This window comes from Balaenoptera musculus, chromosome 15 (genome assembly GCF_009873245.2).
Source record: "Balaenoptera musculus isolate JJ_BM4_2016_0621 chromosome 15, mBalMus1.pri.v3, whole genome shotgun sequence".
Taxonomy (NCBI): domain Eukaryota; kingdom Metazoa; phylum Chordata; class Mammalia; order Artiodactyla; family Balaenopteridae; genus Balaenoptera; species Balaenoptera musculus.
The window spans coordinates 68,671,599-68,691,308 of record NC_045799.1 but is presented as its reverse complement, the minus strand read 5'-3'; the positions used below and the strand labels follow the sequence as shown (position 1 = coordinate 68,691,308).

General features: G+C 44.4%; 1 protein-coding gene and 1 pseudogene across 8 annotated transcripts in view; both read left to right on the top strand.

The window, feature by feature from the left end:
- ARHGAP17 (Rho GTPase activating protein 17) overlaps positions 1-19,710 on the top strand; it is a 91,336-nt gene that overhangs the window by 37,396 nt on the left and 34,230 nt on the right. For 7 of the 8 annotated variants that reach the window (XR_005016417.1, XR_005016418.1, XR_005016416.1 and 4 more), the window contains exons 2-8: positions 1,117-1,156; positions 4,649-4,753; positions 10,314-10,387; positions 11,417-11,528; positions 11,766-11,842; positions 16,811-16,922; positions 19,625-19,693. Coding sequence is in view for 5 of the 8 variants with exons in the window: in XM_036825103.1 (XP_036680998.1) it covers positions 1,117-1,156; positions 4,649-4,753; positions 10,314-10,387; positions 11,417-11,528; positions 11,766-11,842; positions 16,811-16,922; positions 19,625-19,693 (589 nt within the window). In the remaining 3 variants the exon portion in view is untranslated. Of the gene's footprint in view, positions 1-1,116; positions 1,157-4,648; positions 4,758-10,313; positions 10,388-11,416; positions 11,529-11,765; positions 11,843-16,810; positions 16,923-19,624; positions 19,694-19,710 lie in introns of those variants that run through there. The other variant, XM_036825102.1, reaches the window with a different exon arrangement.
- Positions 14,417-15,981, top strand: LOC118880901 (annotated as a pseudogene).

The following is a 19,710-nucleotide window of genomic DNA, read 5'->3' as shown; positions in this document are numbered from 1 at the left end:
CCCATCGACAGACGAATGGATAAAGAAGATGTGGCACATATATACAATGGAATATTACTCAGCCATAAAAAGGAACGAAATTGGGTCATTTGTAGAGATGTGGATGGATCTAGAGACTGTCATACAGAGTGAAGTCAGAAAGAGAAAAACAAATATCATATATTAACGCATATATGTAGAATGTAGAAAAATGGTACAGATGAACTGGTTTGCAGGGCAGAAGTTGAGACACAGATGTAGAGAATAAATGTATGGACACCAAGGGGGGAAAGCGGCGGGGGTGGGATGAATTGGGAGATTGGGATTGACATGTATATACTGATGTGTATAAAATGGATGACTAATAAGAACCTGCTGTATAAAAAAATAAATTAAATAAAATTCAAAAAAAAAATGCAGGGTCCCACTCCAGACCTATGGAATTAGAAACTCTTGAGATGAGACCAGGAAAATGGCATTTTAAGACAGCACATCCTCCCCCAACCCCCTGGTGGGTCTGTGCATGCCCAAGTTTGAGAACCACTGGTCTCAATCATTTGTTCTTGTTTTGGGGTGCTATTCTCTTCAAACTTTCATTTGTTTTTGTTTTCTTTTTTAATAAATTTATTTGCTTATTTATTTTTGGCTGTGTTGGGTCTTTGTTGCTGCACGTGGCTTTCTCTAGTTGCGGAGAGCGGGGGCTACTCTTCACTGTGGTGCACGGGCTTCTCTTGTTGCGCAGCATGGGCTCTAGGGCACGTGGGCTTCAGTAGTTGCAGCGCACAGGCTCAGTAGTTGTGGCTCGCAGGCTCTAGAGCACAGGCTAAGTAGTTGTGGCACATGGGCTTAGTTGCTCTGCGGCATGTGGGATCTTCCCGGACCAGGGCTTGAACCTGTGTCTCCTGCATTGGCAGGCGGATTCTTAACCACTGTGCTACCAGGGAAGCCCCTCATTTGTTTTTTTTCTTTGGTTTTTGCTTAAGTTGCCCTCTGATATAAAAATTGGTAAAATTTGTCCCCTTGTGATCATTCATTTCTGCCTGTTTTGTTTTAAACTCCAGGACAGTAATTACTCAGTTTCATGAGTTGCTTTTTATTTCTGAATGTCTAATTTTGAACTTTTCATTTTTCCCACAGAGCCGAGAAAACAGAAGTCCTCAGTGAAGATCTGTTACAGGTAACAAAAGAAAGACTTTTAAAAGTGCTCTGTTTAAACAACAACAGCAACAAAAACCCATAGGAAGAACTGAAGCTTATGGTTCTTTGGGTTTTTTTTGGTTTTTGCCTGAAACAGAGTTAGCGTGATTAGCATGGTTTTGAGCAGGAAAGAAAAGCAGTTGAGTTGTGCGGTGATCAAAACGGGATCTGAAACTTTGGTGTCATGTTATGAAGTTCAGATGGAGCTAGTCCTGCGTTCAAGTGCCAGGTGCTGGGGTGGGCACGGGGGAGGAGCTTGGCTGGCCCGGGCGGTCCACTGGCGCTGTGGCCTGGCCATGCGTCCCGGGCAGGCTGCTGCGCTGGTGCCCTTGAGGGGACAGGCTCCGCCAGCTGCGGCAGTGGCCCCACTGGCTCCAACCTAGACTTCGGGTTCTTTGCTCCTTTTTATGCTTCTTCCCTAAAACCGACCTAAGCTGGGTCCTGAAGGACTCAGAGTCTCAGTGACAGTGACCAGATCTCAGAACCCCCCGGGGGGGCCCTAGGGTGGCCTCACACCAACGGGCCAGACTTTCCTTTCCGTGGGGAGCGGCATTTCCTGCTGGGGACCTTAGCCAGGGCCACTCCACACCATTTCTCAACAGGTTTCCCTAACTTTGGGGCTGGGAGTTTCTCCCAGGAGGGCCTGGACCCTTTATACACATCACTTTACCCAGCCCCACTCCATCCCCACCCACACCGAATACTTTGTGAAGGACAGGACCCCTTCTGCACCTGTCTCCTCGCCTCTCATTTCCATCACCTGCCTCTGGTGCACTCCAGCGAGTCCCTGGAGACCAGAGATCTGCTCCCAGGTGACCTTCTGTCTCTTCCCATGCAGAGAAGGAGCTGCATAATTTTAAAAAAAGCTGTTTCTGCCCCACCATGCCAAAACAGCCTTCTAAATTATGACAGTCTTCTGCAGGTAGAAGATTTTAAGAGCACTTTTTTTTTTTTTTCTACTTTTGAGGACTAGAAGTTTTTATCAAGGATTAGAAGGGTTTTTTCAAAAAAAGATTTATTAAAGAATCATAATCTTTAAAAAAATTTTTTTATTAAGGCATAATTGATGTACAATATTATAGTTTAAGAATCAGATTCTTAACACTATTTCCTCACTGGTTTTTATCAGATATTTCAAATCCATTTTCAGAATTTTAGAAATATTGTTTGGTACGGTTACACTAGGTTTTCCTGTCAGCATTCTCCCTCCTACATCCCACATCAGTGATATACGTCATTCCATTTCATCCTTTAAGCCCTGCAAGGAGGCCAGAGACCTTGCAGGCAGGTAGAGGATGGCAGAGATCGCACGGGACTCAGACAGTGACCGTCTGTGCTTGTCCCTTTGCCCAAACGTCCGCTGGGGCCCAAGGAGTTTGCTAGTTTCTAGGAACCCCCTTTTTTTTTAAAATTTATTTTATTGAAGTATAGTTGATTTACAATGCTGTGTTAATTTCTGCTGTACAGCAAAGTGATTCAGTTATACACATATGTACATTCTTTTTCATATTCTTTTCCATTCTGGTTTGTCACAGGATATAGGAACTCCTTATTTTGTAGCACAGATATTCCACGTCTGCGGCAATTGTTTTCCTGCTCTGATTTCTGGGATTTTTTTTAACCGTAAAGAAGGCGTGTAATGGTTCAAAGTGCTGAGTGCTGGGTCTGGTGACCAGCCACCTGGATTCCCGTCCCAGGTCTGCCCCTGACTAGCTCGGTGGCCTCGGGAATTCACTTAACCTCCCTCTGCCTCAGTTTCCACTTCTCTAAAAGGAAGGTAATCACTGTATCACCGCATGGGTTTGTTAGGAGGGGTTCATGGGTTAAACATGGTTAGCACTGGGAGTGGGGCCCGTCACATAGTGAGGGCTAAATATTATATTAGTGATTTGTTGATGTGATTACCACTGTTACAAGCCACAGAGATTATTTTGTTTCTGATGTGAGACTTCCCTTAATTTTGTTCTTTCTGCTGCCTCTTTTCTTAGATCTCTGGTAGAGCAGTTCAAGAGGCTGCCTTTTTATCTTGTTTGTATGGAGTTTCCCCAGGAGGCTGTGAATCCCAGGAGGGTGGGAACCACAATTTATTTACTGTTGTTTTTCTAATACCTTGTACAGGGTATATACAATATACACTTGTTCTTTCAACAAATATTACCTTCCATTTGTGGGCCGGGCAGTGATCTAGGCACTTTGGATAAATCTGTGAACAAAACAGACCAAGGCCCTGTCCCTTTGGACTTTACATTCTAGTGGAAATTGGAATCAAGTGAAATGGAGTTTTTGGGTTTTTCTTCCCCCCCCTGCTTTTGTGGCAAATGAAGAACGTGTATTAGTTTTCCAATGTCTTAGAATCGGGTCATTATAAGATTTTGGGCAAGTAATGTGGCATCTGGCCCTAAATAAATGTGGCTGCAGATTGGGGTCCTGGGATGGGGCCTTGGATCTGAGGAAGGTCTGCTTGAGAAAGAGGCACAAAACCATCTCATTGGGTAAAATGTTTTGGGGTAAAAATGTATTCTGCTTTGAACTTGTTGATTTTTCTTTAAAATAGAAAGCATCCCTAAGGGCCTGCCCTCATTCTTAATGAGTCATCAGAATACACATTTTTGGCATTCCTTCCTGTAAAAAGCAGCTCTCTTTGCCATAAACAGCCATATCCTGGCAATAATATTTTGGGAAGCTAATCATGATGTGTGGGCCCCCTAAGTCAGTGTTTCTTACTGCTGGCTGTCCATTCTGCTTTAGAGGTTTATTATTTAAAAAAAAAAACAACAAAAAAACCACCCCAAGCCCAATAAGGAATAATTTTGAAAACACTGATCTTGAGTTTTAGCTGTGGAACATGTGTTTTGATTCTTCTGTCTGTTGTACCGTGTGTGGAAGGCTCCACTGCCATGTGCAGGAGAGAGCTGAATGTCCCTGTGGCTTTCCCACTTGGCCTTGGGCCTGAGGCTGGGCTTAGGCTGTTCATTTGCAGTTCTGCTGGTTGCACCCGGGGCTTTGCTGGTGCTGTAGTGTGTGAGTTTGTCACCACTTACCTGATAGCAAGTTCTAGTCAGGACTGTCCCCTACCCCTGAACATAGCCTTTAAGGAATCTGAAAACTCTGGTTCTCAACTAGGGGTGATTTTGCCCTCTGGGGGGATATTTGACAATGTCTGGGGGCAGTCTTGGTTGTCACGAAGAGGGGAGTTGGGTGCTACTGGCATCTAGTGGGTGTAGACCAGAAATGATGGTAAACCTACTGATAATGCACGGGACAGCTGCCCACAACCCAGAATTCTCCAGCCCACTTATCAATAGTGAGAAACCCTGGTGTAGCTGCACGGGAACCATTTCCATTTACATCCAAGAGCTGAAAAATTCAACGGCGGGATGCTTTTTCCTACCTGCATGCAAACACCGCGGGAGGAAGAGGCTGAGTTGGTTCTTGAGCCTTGCCAACGGCTCGCCTGTCTTTGTGTTGTCAGATCGAGCGGCGCTTGGACACAGTGCGCTCCATGTGTCACCATTCCCACAAGCGCCTGGTGGCCTGCTTCCAGGGGCAGCATGGCACCGATGCCGAGAGGAGACACGTGAGTACCGGGTGGGACTTGGAGCCGTGGTTCTCGTGTCTCTGAGAGGCTTTTCTCCCTCCATCAGTAGATTTTTCCCAAGCAGCGTCAGCAGATTTGCCTGCAGACCTGTACCTTGTATCGCCATTCACGTTCACGACACCTGCCTTATCATAGCATTCTTTTGTGCTTAAGACATCCCTGAGCTGAAAGCCATATTCTCACTGAATTCTCTCCAGGTGCTTTTAGAGATCTGTCATCATAAGAGAATGGACACATCAGTTAGGAATCCTCTGATGGCAGAAAGCTGAAAGCCTCTCTTAAATTGACTGAGAAAGAATTTATTGGCTTACTAACTGAAAAGTCCAGTAGTCAGGATGGACTCTAGGTAAAGCTTGGGCTAGCCTTTCGGTGATGTAACCAGGACCCCAGTTTCTTTCCTTCTCTCCTTCTCTCCCCTCGGCCTTCTTCAGTGTCTGCCTTATCCCACACGGTTGCAAGCTGGCTACCAGCAGCTCCCATGGGCTACCTACTTCCTTGTGCATGTCCAGCAGGAATAGAGAGCGTCTCTTCCAGTAGTTTTTCTTAATGGAGTGAGAAGACTTCTTTTTTCCATACCGTTGGCAGGTAGAAATCCCTTCCCATTGCATTGATCTGTGTTGAGTCACATTCTCCATTACTGAACAAACCCCTCCCACGACCCCCAACCAGTTACCGCGGGGAGGGATGAGGTTGGGCGAGGAGACAGGATGTGCTGGTTGGCTTAAGCTAATCACAGCTCACCCCAGAGCATGGGCTGTGGTCCTACCTCCAGCTCATAGGCTCCATTGAGACCAGGATAGGTCCTTAGGAGGACTCAGGAAGGATGGGCTCTAGGAAACAATCAAATGTCTACTCCAGGGTACGTTCAGAGCGTCCAGGTCCCCGTGTCCCACCAGCAGAGCACAGCAGCTTTGTTCATCAGGCAGTTCCGCCCTTAGTTTTACGAGTTCCCAGCTTACGAGCATACCCTGACCCTTAGAAGCCCATATAACATTAAGGTGGGAGTTTCCATGGCACACAGGGAAGCTATGATTTCCCATATTGTTTTTTTTTTTTGTTTTTTTAAATTTATTTATTTTTGGCTGCATTGGGTCTTCATTGCTGCACGCAGGCTTTCTCTAGTTGCGGCGCATGGGCGTCTCATTGCAGTGGCTTCACTTGTTGCGGAGCACGGGCTCTAGGCACGTGGGCTTCAGTAGTTGTGGCACACGGGCTCAGTAGTTGTGGCTCATGGACTCTAGAGCGCGGGCTCAGTAGTTGCGGCACACAGGCTTAGTTGCTCCGCGGCATGTGGGATCTTCCCAGACCAGGGCTTGAACCCATGTCCTCTGCATTGGCAGGCGGATTCTTAACCACTGCGCCACCAGGGAAGCCCATCCCATATTGTTTTATTTGCCACTAGATGTCTCACAAGGAAGAGCTGGTGTGCAGATGATCTGTGTCACCCTCCTTTTATATTTCCTACACACATTTCTGGCCAACTTGACAACAGGGTTACTCCTCTCTTGCATAACACATAGTTTCCGCAGCGGTGTATATCAAAGGAGCAGAAGTGTGCATACACCTCCGATTCCAGGAATGCTTGCTGCAGTTCCTGCCCATCAGAACCAGGCCCAATCCACTGGTCCTGCCCCCTCTGCCCCTTTGCATTCTCTTGCCATGGCTTCTGCTCTGCCTGCCCTTTTAATATTGTTTCCTAAGCTTCTGCCCTTCATCTCCTTATTCTCGCCATCACATTCCTTGGGCCGCCTCCTCTCTTCTCATGGCGCCTAACTAATGTGTTTATTCAGACACTTGTAAACCATTTTCAACGAAGCAAAAAACTTCCTCCCTCGGTTGTCTGTTTTAGCACACATAGCCAGTTCTTCCTTCTTTGTTGACTCCTGGATTCTATCCACCCTAGTATGCAAGCTAGGTTATCTTTTTTTTTTTTTTTAAGAGTGAAGGGCATGTGTTTGTTTTGTTTTTTAATATATTTATTTATTTATTATTTTTGGCTGTGTTGGGTCTTCGTTGCTGCATGCAGGCGCTCTCTAGTTGCGGCGTGTGGGCTTATTGTGGTGGCTTCTCTTGTTGTGGAGCACGGGCTCTAGGCGCGCGGGCTTCAGTAGTTGTGGCACGTGGGCCCAGTAGTTGTGGCTTGTGGGCTGTAGAGTGCAGGCTCAGTAGTTGTGCCTCATGGGCTTAGTTGCTCCGCACCATGTGGGATCTTCCCAGACCAGGGCTCGAACCCGTGTCCCCTGCATTGGCAGGCGGATTCTTAACCACTGAGCCACCAGGGAAGCCCTCCCTTTTGTCTTATCCTCAACCTCCCATTGCTGCTTGATTAGCAAGTCCTGTGATTCTCTTTGTGACTATTTCTTGAATTTCTCACCTCTGCTCCATCTTTACCACCTTCGCCTTAATGCAAGACCTGATTACCTCTCATTATCTGGACTGTTGCGGTCACCTCTTGAGCTACATTTCCTGCCTCTGATTTCCTTTTTTTCCAGCCTTTCTTCAACCTGATAACCAGAGATGGTTTCCTGAAATACAAATTGATCCTGTCATCCTTCTGTCTAAAAAAAAAAAAATCTTAAGCTTAGTTGTTCTCAACAGGGACCAGAATTACAGTCCTGGGGATATTTGGAAATGTGTGGAGACTTTTTTGGTTGCCATAAGGTCTGGGGGACACTACTGGCATTTGGAGGGTGGGGACCAAGATGCCTGGAGGGCTAGTTCCACGTAAGGAAGCATCCCATAATACCAGTGATGCTCTGGCAGGGACGATGGCTGGTTCCCATTACCTGGGTTAAAATCGAAGCTCTTTTTTTTTTGTTTTTTTTAAATTGAAATATAGTGGACTTACAATATTATATTAGTTTCAGGTGTACAACATCGTGATTCAGTAATTTTATAGATTACACTCCATTTAAAGTTATTGTAAAATATTGGCCATATTCTCTGTGCTGTACAAAATATCCTAAAGTCCAAGCGCTTTAGATGACTTAAGCCCTTCATAATCTGATCACATTTCCCTTATCAGTCTCAGTATCTCCCGCTTCCTCCCATTCATGCTGTAGGCCATTGTCATTCACTCAGATTGTCTTGTTGTTCCTTTGGTCTGCTTTGAAACACAGCCCAGGTGTCACATAAATTCATTAAAAACAAACAAATTAAGTATTTATCAAACACCTACTATGTACAAGTGCTAGAGCTATAAAATGAATTAGATGTAGTGTCTCCCTTAAAAAGTGCTCATAGCCTGGTGGGGGAGGCTTCCTCCACAAATGGATAATTATAAAAACAATATACTAAACAAAATATGCACAGGGTGTTATGGGAGGACCAAGAATGGGCACCAGAGGAGGAGAGGGGTAGTCAAGGGAGGCTTCCTGGAGAAGGTGGTGGCCTAGCTGTAAAGGAGGAAAGTGAGTGGCAGGTGATGGGCCTATTCCAGGCAACAGGGGCAAAGGTGCCTCTCCCTCATTTCTAAAACCTAATGCCTTAGGCTTCCTTTTCCAGCCTCAAACCAAAGTGCCCAAGACAGGGCTCAGAGGTTGTCTACGCTCTGCACGTGGGAAGAAGAGTCGCCATGGAACCGATAGATGATAGGTGACCACGAGAGGTCGGCAGTCTCTCGTGCTCTAGAAAATACAGGAAGAGCCTTGCAAAGGCCTCACCAGAAGCTCCCATGCGTGTGAAGAGGCAAGAATTGGAGGGAAGAGAGACAGGGCGGGTGGCCTTCTCAGCCCAAACTGTTGACATGGCATAGCTTATGCCGTGGTTCATATCAGACCTGGAATTATTTCTTTTCGTGCAGCTGGCATGCCTTTTATAAATTAGGAGGCCCTCAGCCCTCTCCATGGAGGAGTTTGATGTTGGTAGACAGCATGTTCATTAATCAGCTCAAATGTTAAATGAGCAGAATGTCCTTGTTTCTGTACATCGGGAACCAGGATTGTTGATGCTTTGGAGTCAGGGCATGGAGACCACAGGTTAGTTACAGCTGGGCACTTGCATGATACTTGTCAAAGTAAACTCCTCTCTTTATGATTCTTTTTTCCCATAGAGCTCCAGAGTTGCACAAAGTGTATTTCTCTTGATTACTGCACTTATCCTACATTAAATTCCCTTAGAAAGGCAGCATAAGTAAAAGGTATGAATTATCCTCTATTTTGATCAAAGCGCACTGCCCATTTTCTCATATCTTCCTGGTCTATTAATGTGGAAGCTGTCTCCTTGTGGGGCAGATGAAGCCTGTTATTTATTTATTTGAACATAATCTGAGGGGGAGGAGAGATGGGTAAATATATTTGTTCATTACTTATTTTTAAATTTCTTTGTACCATTTTGAATGGGCTGTCCATCTACATGATCAAAATCCGTAATACACAAAAGAACGTAACATGAGGTCTCTCCCAGCCCTGTTCCCCGGGCACCCAGTTCCCCTCTCCAGGACCACCAGTAGTAGCAGTTTCTTGTACAGCCTTCCAGAGATATTCTAGAAGTGTAACAGATGGAGCCCTTTGAAGGCAGGAAAGGCAGGTGACATGCCCGAGGTCAAGGCAGAGCAATGCCACGGCAAGGTGGACCCCAGGTCTTTGACATCAGTTCCCTTTCTACTGGGAAGGCAAAATTATATGGGGTACCGCAGCAATGAAAGCATTTTTCGTTAGCAGATCATGGTGTTACAACCAACCCACTTGCTACTTTCCAGGCCTCTTCTGCCTATATTCTGAGATAAGCCATTAGCTAGTCATGGACAGACTCTGAACCGGGGCTTGGGCTTTTAGCACCGAGGTCTAGCTCTGCACCCTCACCGGGGTGCCTGGCCAGGCCATGTAATCCCCCTGGACTTCACATTCCCCAGCTGCACAATTAGAACATTAATCAGATGATCCTTATGGTCATTTCCAGCTGAAAAACAAATCTCTGATAGGAAAATGAGTGACTTGGTGCTTAAAATTTTTTTTAAATTTTTTGGATATTTAGCTAGATATTTTCAGATCTTTAACGAAAGCTAAATCTTTATGATTCCAGCCAATTTAAGAGCCAGTTTAAGAATGAGTATTCTAGCAAAAGTTTTTAAAATTGAGCACTTCATTGCATTTATTTGTCATGATAATCAGAGGGCACAGTGTATGTCTTATGTCCCCAGTGCCTGGGTCATAGTATGTTCTTGATTATAGTAATTATAGTAATAGCAACGACAACAGTAATAATAGCAGCTAACATTTACTGAATACTTATCATGTACTCAGTAAATGTTACGTGATACATTTACTTGGGGTACTTGACCTTGAATATCTCCTTTAGTTAACGGACAGCCCTAGGACCCTCTCACTGTTATCCCTAATTTCCAGGCATGAGGAAACTGACACAGAGATTAAGTCACACAACTCATACCTTTGAGACCAGAACCTGAACCCAGACAGGATATCTCTTACCTGTGCAGTTTACCTGGAGGAGAAACCAGTGACTGATGATCTGAAGAAGGTAATTGAGAATGGGTGTCAATTATAATGAAAAAAAAAATGCATTGTCTTCTGCCTTCCAGAAAAAACTCCCTCTGACAGCTCTCGCTCAGAATATGCAAGAAGCATCAACTCAGCTAGAAGACTCTCTCCTGGGGTAAGAGTTGGGCGATTTCAGAAAGAGAGCCATGCGCCCTGTGGGTTGGTGGAGGTGGATGGCTGGGTGGTGTACACGGCAGCCACATGTGTGACCAGAGGCTGAGGCCCCGTGGGAGGCCACTGGGATGCTAGAGAATCTTCCTTTTAGTAGAAGCAAGGATGGATGATACAAAGGGCCAATAACAAAAGTAATTGATAAGGTCAATTATTTAATCTGCTGAGCTTGGATATAAAGAACTCAGTCCCTTCCCTGGTCCAGGTGTTGACTCAGATTTATAAGCCCCGACCAGTCCCATCTAGTCCTTAAGAGTCACTTCTTTTAAAGATGATCACTGTAATGTCAGTGGAGGTTGTCTCAAAATAGTGCCTTTTCTGAATTATGTGGATTTTTTTTTTTTTACAATGAGCATGTATTAGATAAATAAGTTTAAAAATCTAATAATAAAGCTGTTTTCATTATAAGAGGGAAGGTTGACCTTTCCTTCTACTTGCTTCTCTACAAGGCCAGTGTCCTTTGATCCTGTCTGCTCTCTCCTGCTGTAACATGGGCCCTCCTTTCCCAGCTGGATATGGCCTTTGGACTTTTCAGCCCATTTCCCAGGGTCTGCCATGCTCCACGACCTACAACGCTCTGTCGTTCTTTGAAGGACACTGCCTAGGCCGGACTTACTAGCAGACAGAAAACAGTATAGTATAATAAACGTTACATATGATTTAGAAGATTTTCAGGGTACTTTTGAGAATACTTGCTTTTCACCTGACCAGAAGACCTAATCTTTCAGTGAGTTCTCACCTCCCTGTTTACACACATCCCGCACGCGTACACACAAATATACCTGAGATAGTCTTGATCATTTTAAAGCACAAGTCTGTGGACTCACGCCCTAAGTTTATAGTACTTTTAAGGCTCTATTGTATAGCGCCCTAATGCATTCCCATCGTATGGAGAGCAGAGCTGGCTCAGTGTGGGAATCTGGTGCCAGATTTAATGGACGTATGTTTGTTGCTGGGCATCTCGTTTTTAAAGGAAGATGCTGGAGACGTGTGGAGATGCTGAGAATCAGCTGGCCCTGGAACTCTCTCAGCATGAAGTCTTTGTTGAGAAGGAGATCGTGGACCCTCTGTACGGCATAGCAGAGGTGGGTGCTTTGGCGGGGGATGGGTGGGGAATGGTTCGCCTGTGTCTGAAACTTTAACAATAATCAGTGGCTTTGGCATACACTTCATTTTTGGAAATAAGGGGAGTAAGTTGAGGGTGCAAAATCCTTTGCCTAAGAGAAAAAAAAAAAATGGTAAATAAAGATTGCACTTTCAGAGGTTAAACTGAAAACCCCGAAGCTCGTCCCATTTCATATGTGGTGTGTTCTTCTTTCCAGGTAGAGATTCCTAACATCCAGAAACAGAGGAAGCAGCTCGCCAAATTGGTTTTAGACTGGGACTCGGTCAGAGCCAGGTAAGATAAAGCTGTGAAAAATAACCAATAATGCGGTTTTCTGTCACATCCCCAGCAACCATCCCCCTCCTCAACACGGATAAAGACCACTGGGTGCACAAAACAGAAGTCGTCACAGATTCACACACTTGACTCACAGACTGAGTCACAGCCTACTTACACCTGCTTTCAGGCCTCATTCTCCCCAGCGTGGCAGCGGGATGATGTCAGAACACCCTGTTCTTAGTCAACCAACAGTGAAAGGAGACAGGGAAAAAAAAACACCTAAGTAAGTGTATTCTGGGGAGAAGAGACGGTGGCAGACAGTTCTAAGAGCGTTGTCCTTGGAGTAGTGGAGTGTAGGAATAAATAGATCTGTGATCTTAGCAGCTGCTAAGCGTCCCACTGTGTCAGAAAACACCTGTGTGGTTAGGATCGTTTTTCACAACCAAGAAATGCTGTGCTCAACAGGGAGGAACTAAGTAAAACCTAGTAGCCATCCCAGAGGGCTGATGTCGGATGACCCGTCTGTAGTGCTCCGTGGCTGGGCTCCAGCCTCAGCTCCATCCGTGAGGGCGTTTGTATCAGTGACTCATATGAGAGGAGTAGGGAATTGGCTGCCACGGGCCCCATCCTTTCCCATACCTTATACAAGGGTTGACAGACTTGTTCTGTAAAGGGCCAGATACTAAATATTTTCAGCTTTGCAACCCAGATGCTCCCTGTTCCAACTACTCAGCTCAGCTGTTGTAGCATAAAAGTAGCCCTGGGCAATACATAAATGAATGAGCAAGTCTGTGTTCGAATAAAACTTTATTTACAAAAGCAAGTGGCTTTGCTGAGCCCTGCTTCATTAACTCTTTTAATCCTCATTGCACTCTTGTGAAGTAGACATGATTATTTCTGTTTGGCAAATAAATGGAGATACAGAGATCATTTACTGACTTTCTGTAAATGCTGTCAGATGCTTTTTTTTTTTTTTTTTTGGCTGCGTTGGGTCTTCGTTGCTGCGTGTGGGATCTCTCTAATTGTAGTGAGCAGGGGCTACTCTTGGTTGTGGTGCTTGGGCTTCTCATTGCGGTGGCTTCTCTTGTTGCGGAGCACAGGCTCAGTAGTTGTGGCGCACGGGCTCAGTTGCTCCGTGGCATGTGGGATCTTCCCGGACCAGGGCTTGAACCCGTGTCCCCTGCATTGGCAGGCAGATTCTTAACCACTGCGCCACCAGGGAAGCCCCATGTCAGATGCTTTTATTGCAGATTTCCTTGTTTCTAAAATGCCGTTGAGTGTCAGATGCACCAGTGATTTAATATCCGATTTTGGGGGGAAAATGAAATAGGAACACCACTTTATTAAGTGAACAAATCAATTGGTAAGACATGTCCTGATTTAAGAAAAGTTGAGATGATAAGAGGGACATCTAGGAATTAGCACATGGTGAACATGATAATTGCCACCACTTACTGGACACTTGCCACGTGCCAGATATCAGACTACGTATGTGATATGTCAGCTCTTTCGATTCTCCCAGCAATCCCTATTCATTTGCCCACTTGTGTTTTCAGCAGACGTCGAGTAGGTGCTCGCTGTGGGTCAGGCTTCCTGTTGGACACTAAGTGCAGAGGCCCTTCAGTGAGAGTTGGAGGGGACAGAGGTTAAGAGGTTATGTGACACCCCCTACTTTGAGAGGAGACTTGTTGTACAGACACTGGAGGCACCTGCACATGGCGTGTCTATGACTTGCTTTGCATCTTAGACATAATAAATGGCAGGGCTAGGATTCTGAATGCAGAGTCTGCCGTCTCCTTGTCACACGCACACGTGTGATTAGAGCCCTGTGGCCAGAACCAGGATCAGGGAGTGCAGGCCCCCCTGTGGTAGATTTTTGCTGAAGATAAGGAAAAATGTTCTAATGGTTAATTAAACAAGGCCGTGAATGCGCTCTTGCTGGAGTTGGTTGAGCGATATTACAGATGCCAACCTGCCAGGAATCTTACATCTACAGCACACGTATCCCAGAGGAGATTTCAGCACTGATTCTTGGTCCTGCATTCACGGTCCTGTGCACTTAACTAATCAAAGTAGGTATTAGAGAAACTGAAACAGATCAATATTTCTTCTTTATTTTTACTTATTCCTGTGGCTTTTCCCTGGAGGAAAATGGTAATAGCTAACATTAAGTGGGAATCCATCATATTCACACACAGGCATATATATATTTATTCTCTCTTCTGCTGCTCATGACAGTTCTGCCTGGCAGACGGTATTTGTTTCCTTAGTTTGACAGATGAGGCAACCTGAGGCACAGAGAGGTGAGGCCATCGCCAAAGGTCACATGGCTAACGAAGGTAGAACCGAGCTTCAGACTTCAGCCTGTCAGACTCCAAAGTCCATGCTCTTTCCATCGCCAGCTTTGCTTCAGCAGATTTACTGAAGCCTTGCTGTGGAGAAGTGCATCACAACAGGAACGTGAAAGAGGGCAGGGCAGAGCATTCTGGGGGCAATGCAGTCATCTGGGAAGCTTGATAAGTTGCTAACATAGGCTTTCACTCTGCATATATGTAATATCCATGTTTAAATTTAAAGTGCTAGAGAGTGCGTTACTTACCTCGACTCTTAGCTTGTTGAGGACGGTGACCAGGACCCGGTGTCTACTCCTGTTGCCTGCGTCTGCTGACCCGTAGCCACCATGCATAAGTGCATCTCCATCCGTGTTGGCCAGGCTGGTGTCCAGATCGGCAGTGCCTGCTGGGAGCTCTACTGCCTGGAACACGGCATCCAGCCCGATGGCCAGATGCCAAGTGACAAGACTACTGGGGGAGGAGATGACTCCTTCAACACCTTCTTCAGTGAGACAGGCGCTGGCAAGCATGTGCCCAGGGCAGTGTTTGTAGACCTGGAACCCACGGTCATGGATGGAGTTCGCACTGGCACCTGCCGCCAGCTCTACCACCCTGAGCAGCTCGTCACAGGCAAGGAAGATGCTGCCATTAACCATGCCCGAGGTCACTACACCACTGGCAAGGAGATCATTGACCCCGTCTTGGACCGAATTCGTAAACTGGCTGACCAGTGCACAGGTCTTCAGGGCTTCTTGGTTTTCCACAGCTTTGGTGGGGGAACTGGTTCCGGGTTCACCTCCCTGCTGATGGAACGTCTCTCTGTCGATTATGGCAAGAAGTCCAAGCTGGAGTTCTCCATTTACCCAGCCCCCCAGGTTTCCACAGCTGTAGTTGAGCCCTACAGCTCCATCCTCACCGCCCACACCACCCTGGAGCACTCTGATTGTCCCTTCATGGTAGACAATGAGGCCATCTGTGACATTGGTTGTAGAAACCTCGATACTGAGCGCCCAACCTACCCGAATCTTAACCGCCTTATTAGCCAGAGAGTGTCCTCCATCACTGCTTCCCTGAGATGTGATGGAGCCCTGAATGTTGATCTGACAGAATTCCAGACCGACCTGGTGCCCTGTCCCCACATCCACTGCCCTCTGGCCACATAACGCCCCTGTCATCTCTGCTGAGAAAGCCTACCATGAACAGCCTTCTGTAGCAGAGATCACGAGTGCTTGCTTTGAGCCAGCCAACCAGATGGTGAAATGCGACCCTCGCCATGGTAAATACATGGCTTGCTGCCTGTTGTACCGTGGCGACGTGGTTCCCAAAGATGTCAGTGCTGCCACTGCCACCGTCAAGACCAAGCGCAGCATCCAGTTTGTGGACTGGTGCCCCGCTGGCTTCAAAGTTGGCACTAATTACCAGCCTCCCACTGGTGGAGACGTGGCCAAAGTACAGCAAGCTGTGTGCATGCTGAGCAACACCACAGCCATCGCTGAGGCCTGGGCTCGCCTGGACCACAAGTTTGACCTGATGTATGCCAAGCGTGCCTTTGGTACGTGGGTGAGGGCATGGAGGAAGGAGAGTTTTCTGAGGCCTGTGAGGATATGGCTGCCCTTGAGAAGGATTATGAGGAGGTTGGTGTGGATTCTGTTGAAAGAGAGGGAGAAAAAGAAGGAAAGAGTACTAATTACCATTCCTTTCAGCCCTGCAGCCTGTCATAGTCAGAACTTCAGCTTCAACATTAGCTGACAAGAGTAAAATCTTTCTGACTAGATTGTCTTCACTTTCAACTGTGATCATGTATTACTCTTCCATGTGTACCTGTAAGATTTTTCTGCCATGTCTGAAAGGTAAAGGCTTTAAGAAAGATAAATAAATAAAGTGCTAGAACTTTCTGCCATAGCAGGCATGTCTGTATTTAAACAGAAGGTCAAAACACACTTGAAAACCAAATAGAAATTGTTTTAGATTATTATTCCCCATGCACTTCCCCCAACTATTGCTATAGTATAATTTTGGGGGAGGGGGTCCTTTTGACTTATTTATGAAGGGAATATAAACATTCCACATTATGTTTCAGATTTGCTGTAGATACTAGTATTAATCCTTACAAATGATTTTAATTCTTAACATGCTTTCACAGCTATCAATTACTAGCTCCATGACTGAAGTTCTGGCTTTCACTTAACTGAAAGTAATCACAGGTCAGGATGGTAGTAGGCGGTGTTATAAGGAGTCCTGAAGAGCAGCAACTGACCCCCAGTGGCACAGGGAACATTCTAGATCAAAGCAAGAGAACAAGGGGGTGTTTGATGGGAAAGAACCCAAGATTGGACAGTAGAGGAAGGGGTTCCATGGATTGATTTGCAGCAGTAGGGCTTGCATGGGACAAGGAGTGGCCAGTTCTGCTCAGAGCAGACAGCTACTCGCAGCACTACCAGAGTCCCATCACAGCGGGAAGCCAGTGTCACCTTTGCCCGTTTCCATTCTTAAAGGATAAACTCCAGAGAAGCTGCCATCCTAGGTGCTGATACCTGTCCCAGGTAGAATCAGTTTTGGGGAAGGAGTCTGTCTCCATTAGGTCCTTGACTCCATAAGGTTGAATATATACAGCTGATTCTCAAATAATGGCTATGCCTGTGCTTTGCAGATGGAACCAGGCTCACAAATCTTCAGGAACCAACTTTCAGGGGCTTCCATCAAAAATAGATACCCTAAAGGAAGAGATGGATGAAGCTGGAAATAAAGTAGAACAGTGCAAGGTAGGAGAATTCCCTAATGAATATGTACTTAAATCAGTCTTTTGGTTTTTGCAAGTGATGGATGAAAGGTCAAATATTGCAAATTATTTAATGTTTTACATAATTCCTATTAGAATTCCCTGAATGATAGTCAAGGTAGGTTTTATTTTCTTCTTCCTTCTTTCTTTATTTTCTAAGACTCTACATTACTTTATACTCAGAATAAAACATTATTTTAAAAAAAAATTCAGGGACTTCCCTGGTGGCGCAGTGGTTAAGAATCCGCCTGCCAATGCAGGGGACACGGGTTCGAGCCCTGGTCCGGGAAGATTCCACATGCCACAGAGCAATTAAGCCCGTGTGCCACAACTACTGAGCCTACGCTCTAGAGCCCGCGAGCCACAATTACTGAGCCCACGTGCCGCAACTACTGAAGCTCACATGCCTAGAGCCCATGCTCCACAACAAGAGAAGCCACTGCAGTGAGAAGCCCATGCACCAGAACAAAGAGTAGCCCCCATTCTCCGCAACTAGAGAAAAAGCCCACGCACAGCAATGAAGACCCAATGCAGCAAAAAATAAATAATTAATTAATTAAAAAGAAATTCAAGTAGGATATTTTTTAAAACTTGACAAAAACGTCTAAGCTTATTTAAAATGAAGAATGGGAGAATAAAAGGAGAAAAACTATTTAAAAACATATAAAATTACAGCAATTAAAACAATGCGCAATAGGCACAAAAATAGATCCATGGAATTGTATAGGTTTTCTAGAATGAATGCTGTTATATTTAAGGGTTGAATATATAGTAAAAGGGTCATCATATATCCATAGAGAAGGGAAGGATTATTTTTAAAATGTTGCTAGGACAATTGGCTTCTAATTTGGAAGAAATAAAAATTTGTATCTCATAATCTAAATTCCAGACTAGGTGGTTATTCTCTATGCATCTATCTACGAAGATAAATGTTTATTCCAAATGTTATTTGAGGTGGTAAAGAAACAGGTCTTTGGTGAATCTTAGGATCATCGCCTGAGACTTTTCCTCCTCTTATTATTCATCATTTTCCAAAAATGGTCTCCACATTCTACCAGATAGCATTAAGACTGCTATATTTTAGTTTATTCAGGTCATGCTATAATTCACTTTTCATGATGGCAAACCTTGGACAGTTAACTGCAGTAAAATGACTTGTTGAAAATAATATAGCGGGTAAGAATTAATACTGGACTCACAAAGTCATACCATAGCCTTTACGTTGAAAAAGATGATAATCACACAAATGCTTCTGACAGAAGTCTTGCACTGGCTTATTCTTGTTCAGAAGAGTTGTAGTTTTGCCAGTGTCATTTACGCAGCAGTCTTCTCCATATCTGGTCTAACCTAGATCTTGGCTAGTGGCTCCTTATTGGATATAAATTTGTCTAGCAGTTTGGGGGTTTGAACTGGTGCATTATGGGCTAAGTTAAAAGAGAGACTTCTTTTAACTTACATACCACAGCTTGTCAGAAAGTCAAATGGTAAAAACTTATGAAAATATTTTCTATTTCCTTTTCTATTTATGTTAACTTCTGGGTAATTTCCTGAGATCTAAGTTCTGTTTCACTGATTCTGTCTTTAGCTATGTCTGATCTGCTGTTAATTAACATTGAGTTTTGAATTTTGTTGACTATATTTTTCATTTTAAAGTTCTAATTCTTCAAGTCTGCCTTTTTTGATAGTGCATTATTCTTTTAGTATTTATTTTTTGATGTTTTTAGTCATTTATATATACTTATTTTAAGTGTTAGTTAATTCTGTTTTCTGAAGTTCTCTGTGAGAGTGGTGGGAGTTTCCTTTATGGTGGATTGTTTTGCAGTTTTGTATTGTGAGCTCATTTTAAGAGGGACTTTATCTGTGGGACTTCTGGGGATTAGGAGTGAGTCTCCCAGAGAGTATTACCAAGCCATTTTAAACTAAACTTTCTCAGTTTGAGGATTCCTGGACCACACAGAGTATCAACTCAAACTTCAAACCCTCATGAAAGCAGGTCTATATTTATTTGTGAACTCTCAGGGAAATGTCTTACTTTCCCAGATACAGAGGCCAATCCAAAACAGAAGGTAGTACATTAAAAAAATATGTATATATATATATATATATATATATGTATATGTATATGTATATGTATATGAAAATTGGAAATAAGGATATATCCAATTGCCCAGTCTATCAGTTTTAAGCTAATTATTTAATTCTTATGTAAGTAATTTATTTACATTGTTCAAATGTCAAAAGTATAAAACAGTATACAGTAAAGTCTTTCTTCTGCCCTTGTCCTCCTCCTCCTCCTAATTTCCACTGCTCCCAACAGGTAACCACTGTTACTAAGTTCTTGCTTTTTTCCCTAGGGGTATTTTTATACAAACATGGTGATAAAAATATTTCCTCTCCCTTTTTTACCCAGATAGTAACATACCATACCAGAAGTAGTGCTCTATGCTTTGCTTCTTAACAAGGCATATTAATAATAAACTTTGGAGATCTTTCCATGTCAGTCCATAATAAATTTGATTATTCTTTTCATTATCCCTATGTATGATTGTACAGTGAGTTGATGGACATTTAATCTGCAGCTGTTTCATTACAGTTTGCTCTAGGAGCTCACAGATCAATTCACAGATGCTATTTTCTTTCACCTCTTTTTTCTTCAATGACGTATCTTCTCTTCCACTTACCCAGGATCAACTTGCAGCGGATATGTACAATTTTATGGCCAAAGAAGGGGAGTACGGCAAATTTTTTGTTACGGTAAGCACTTTGCCCTG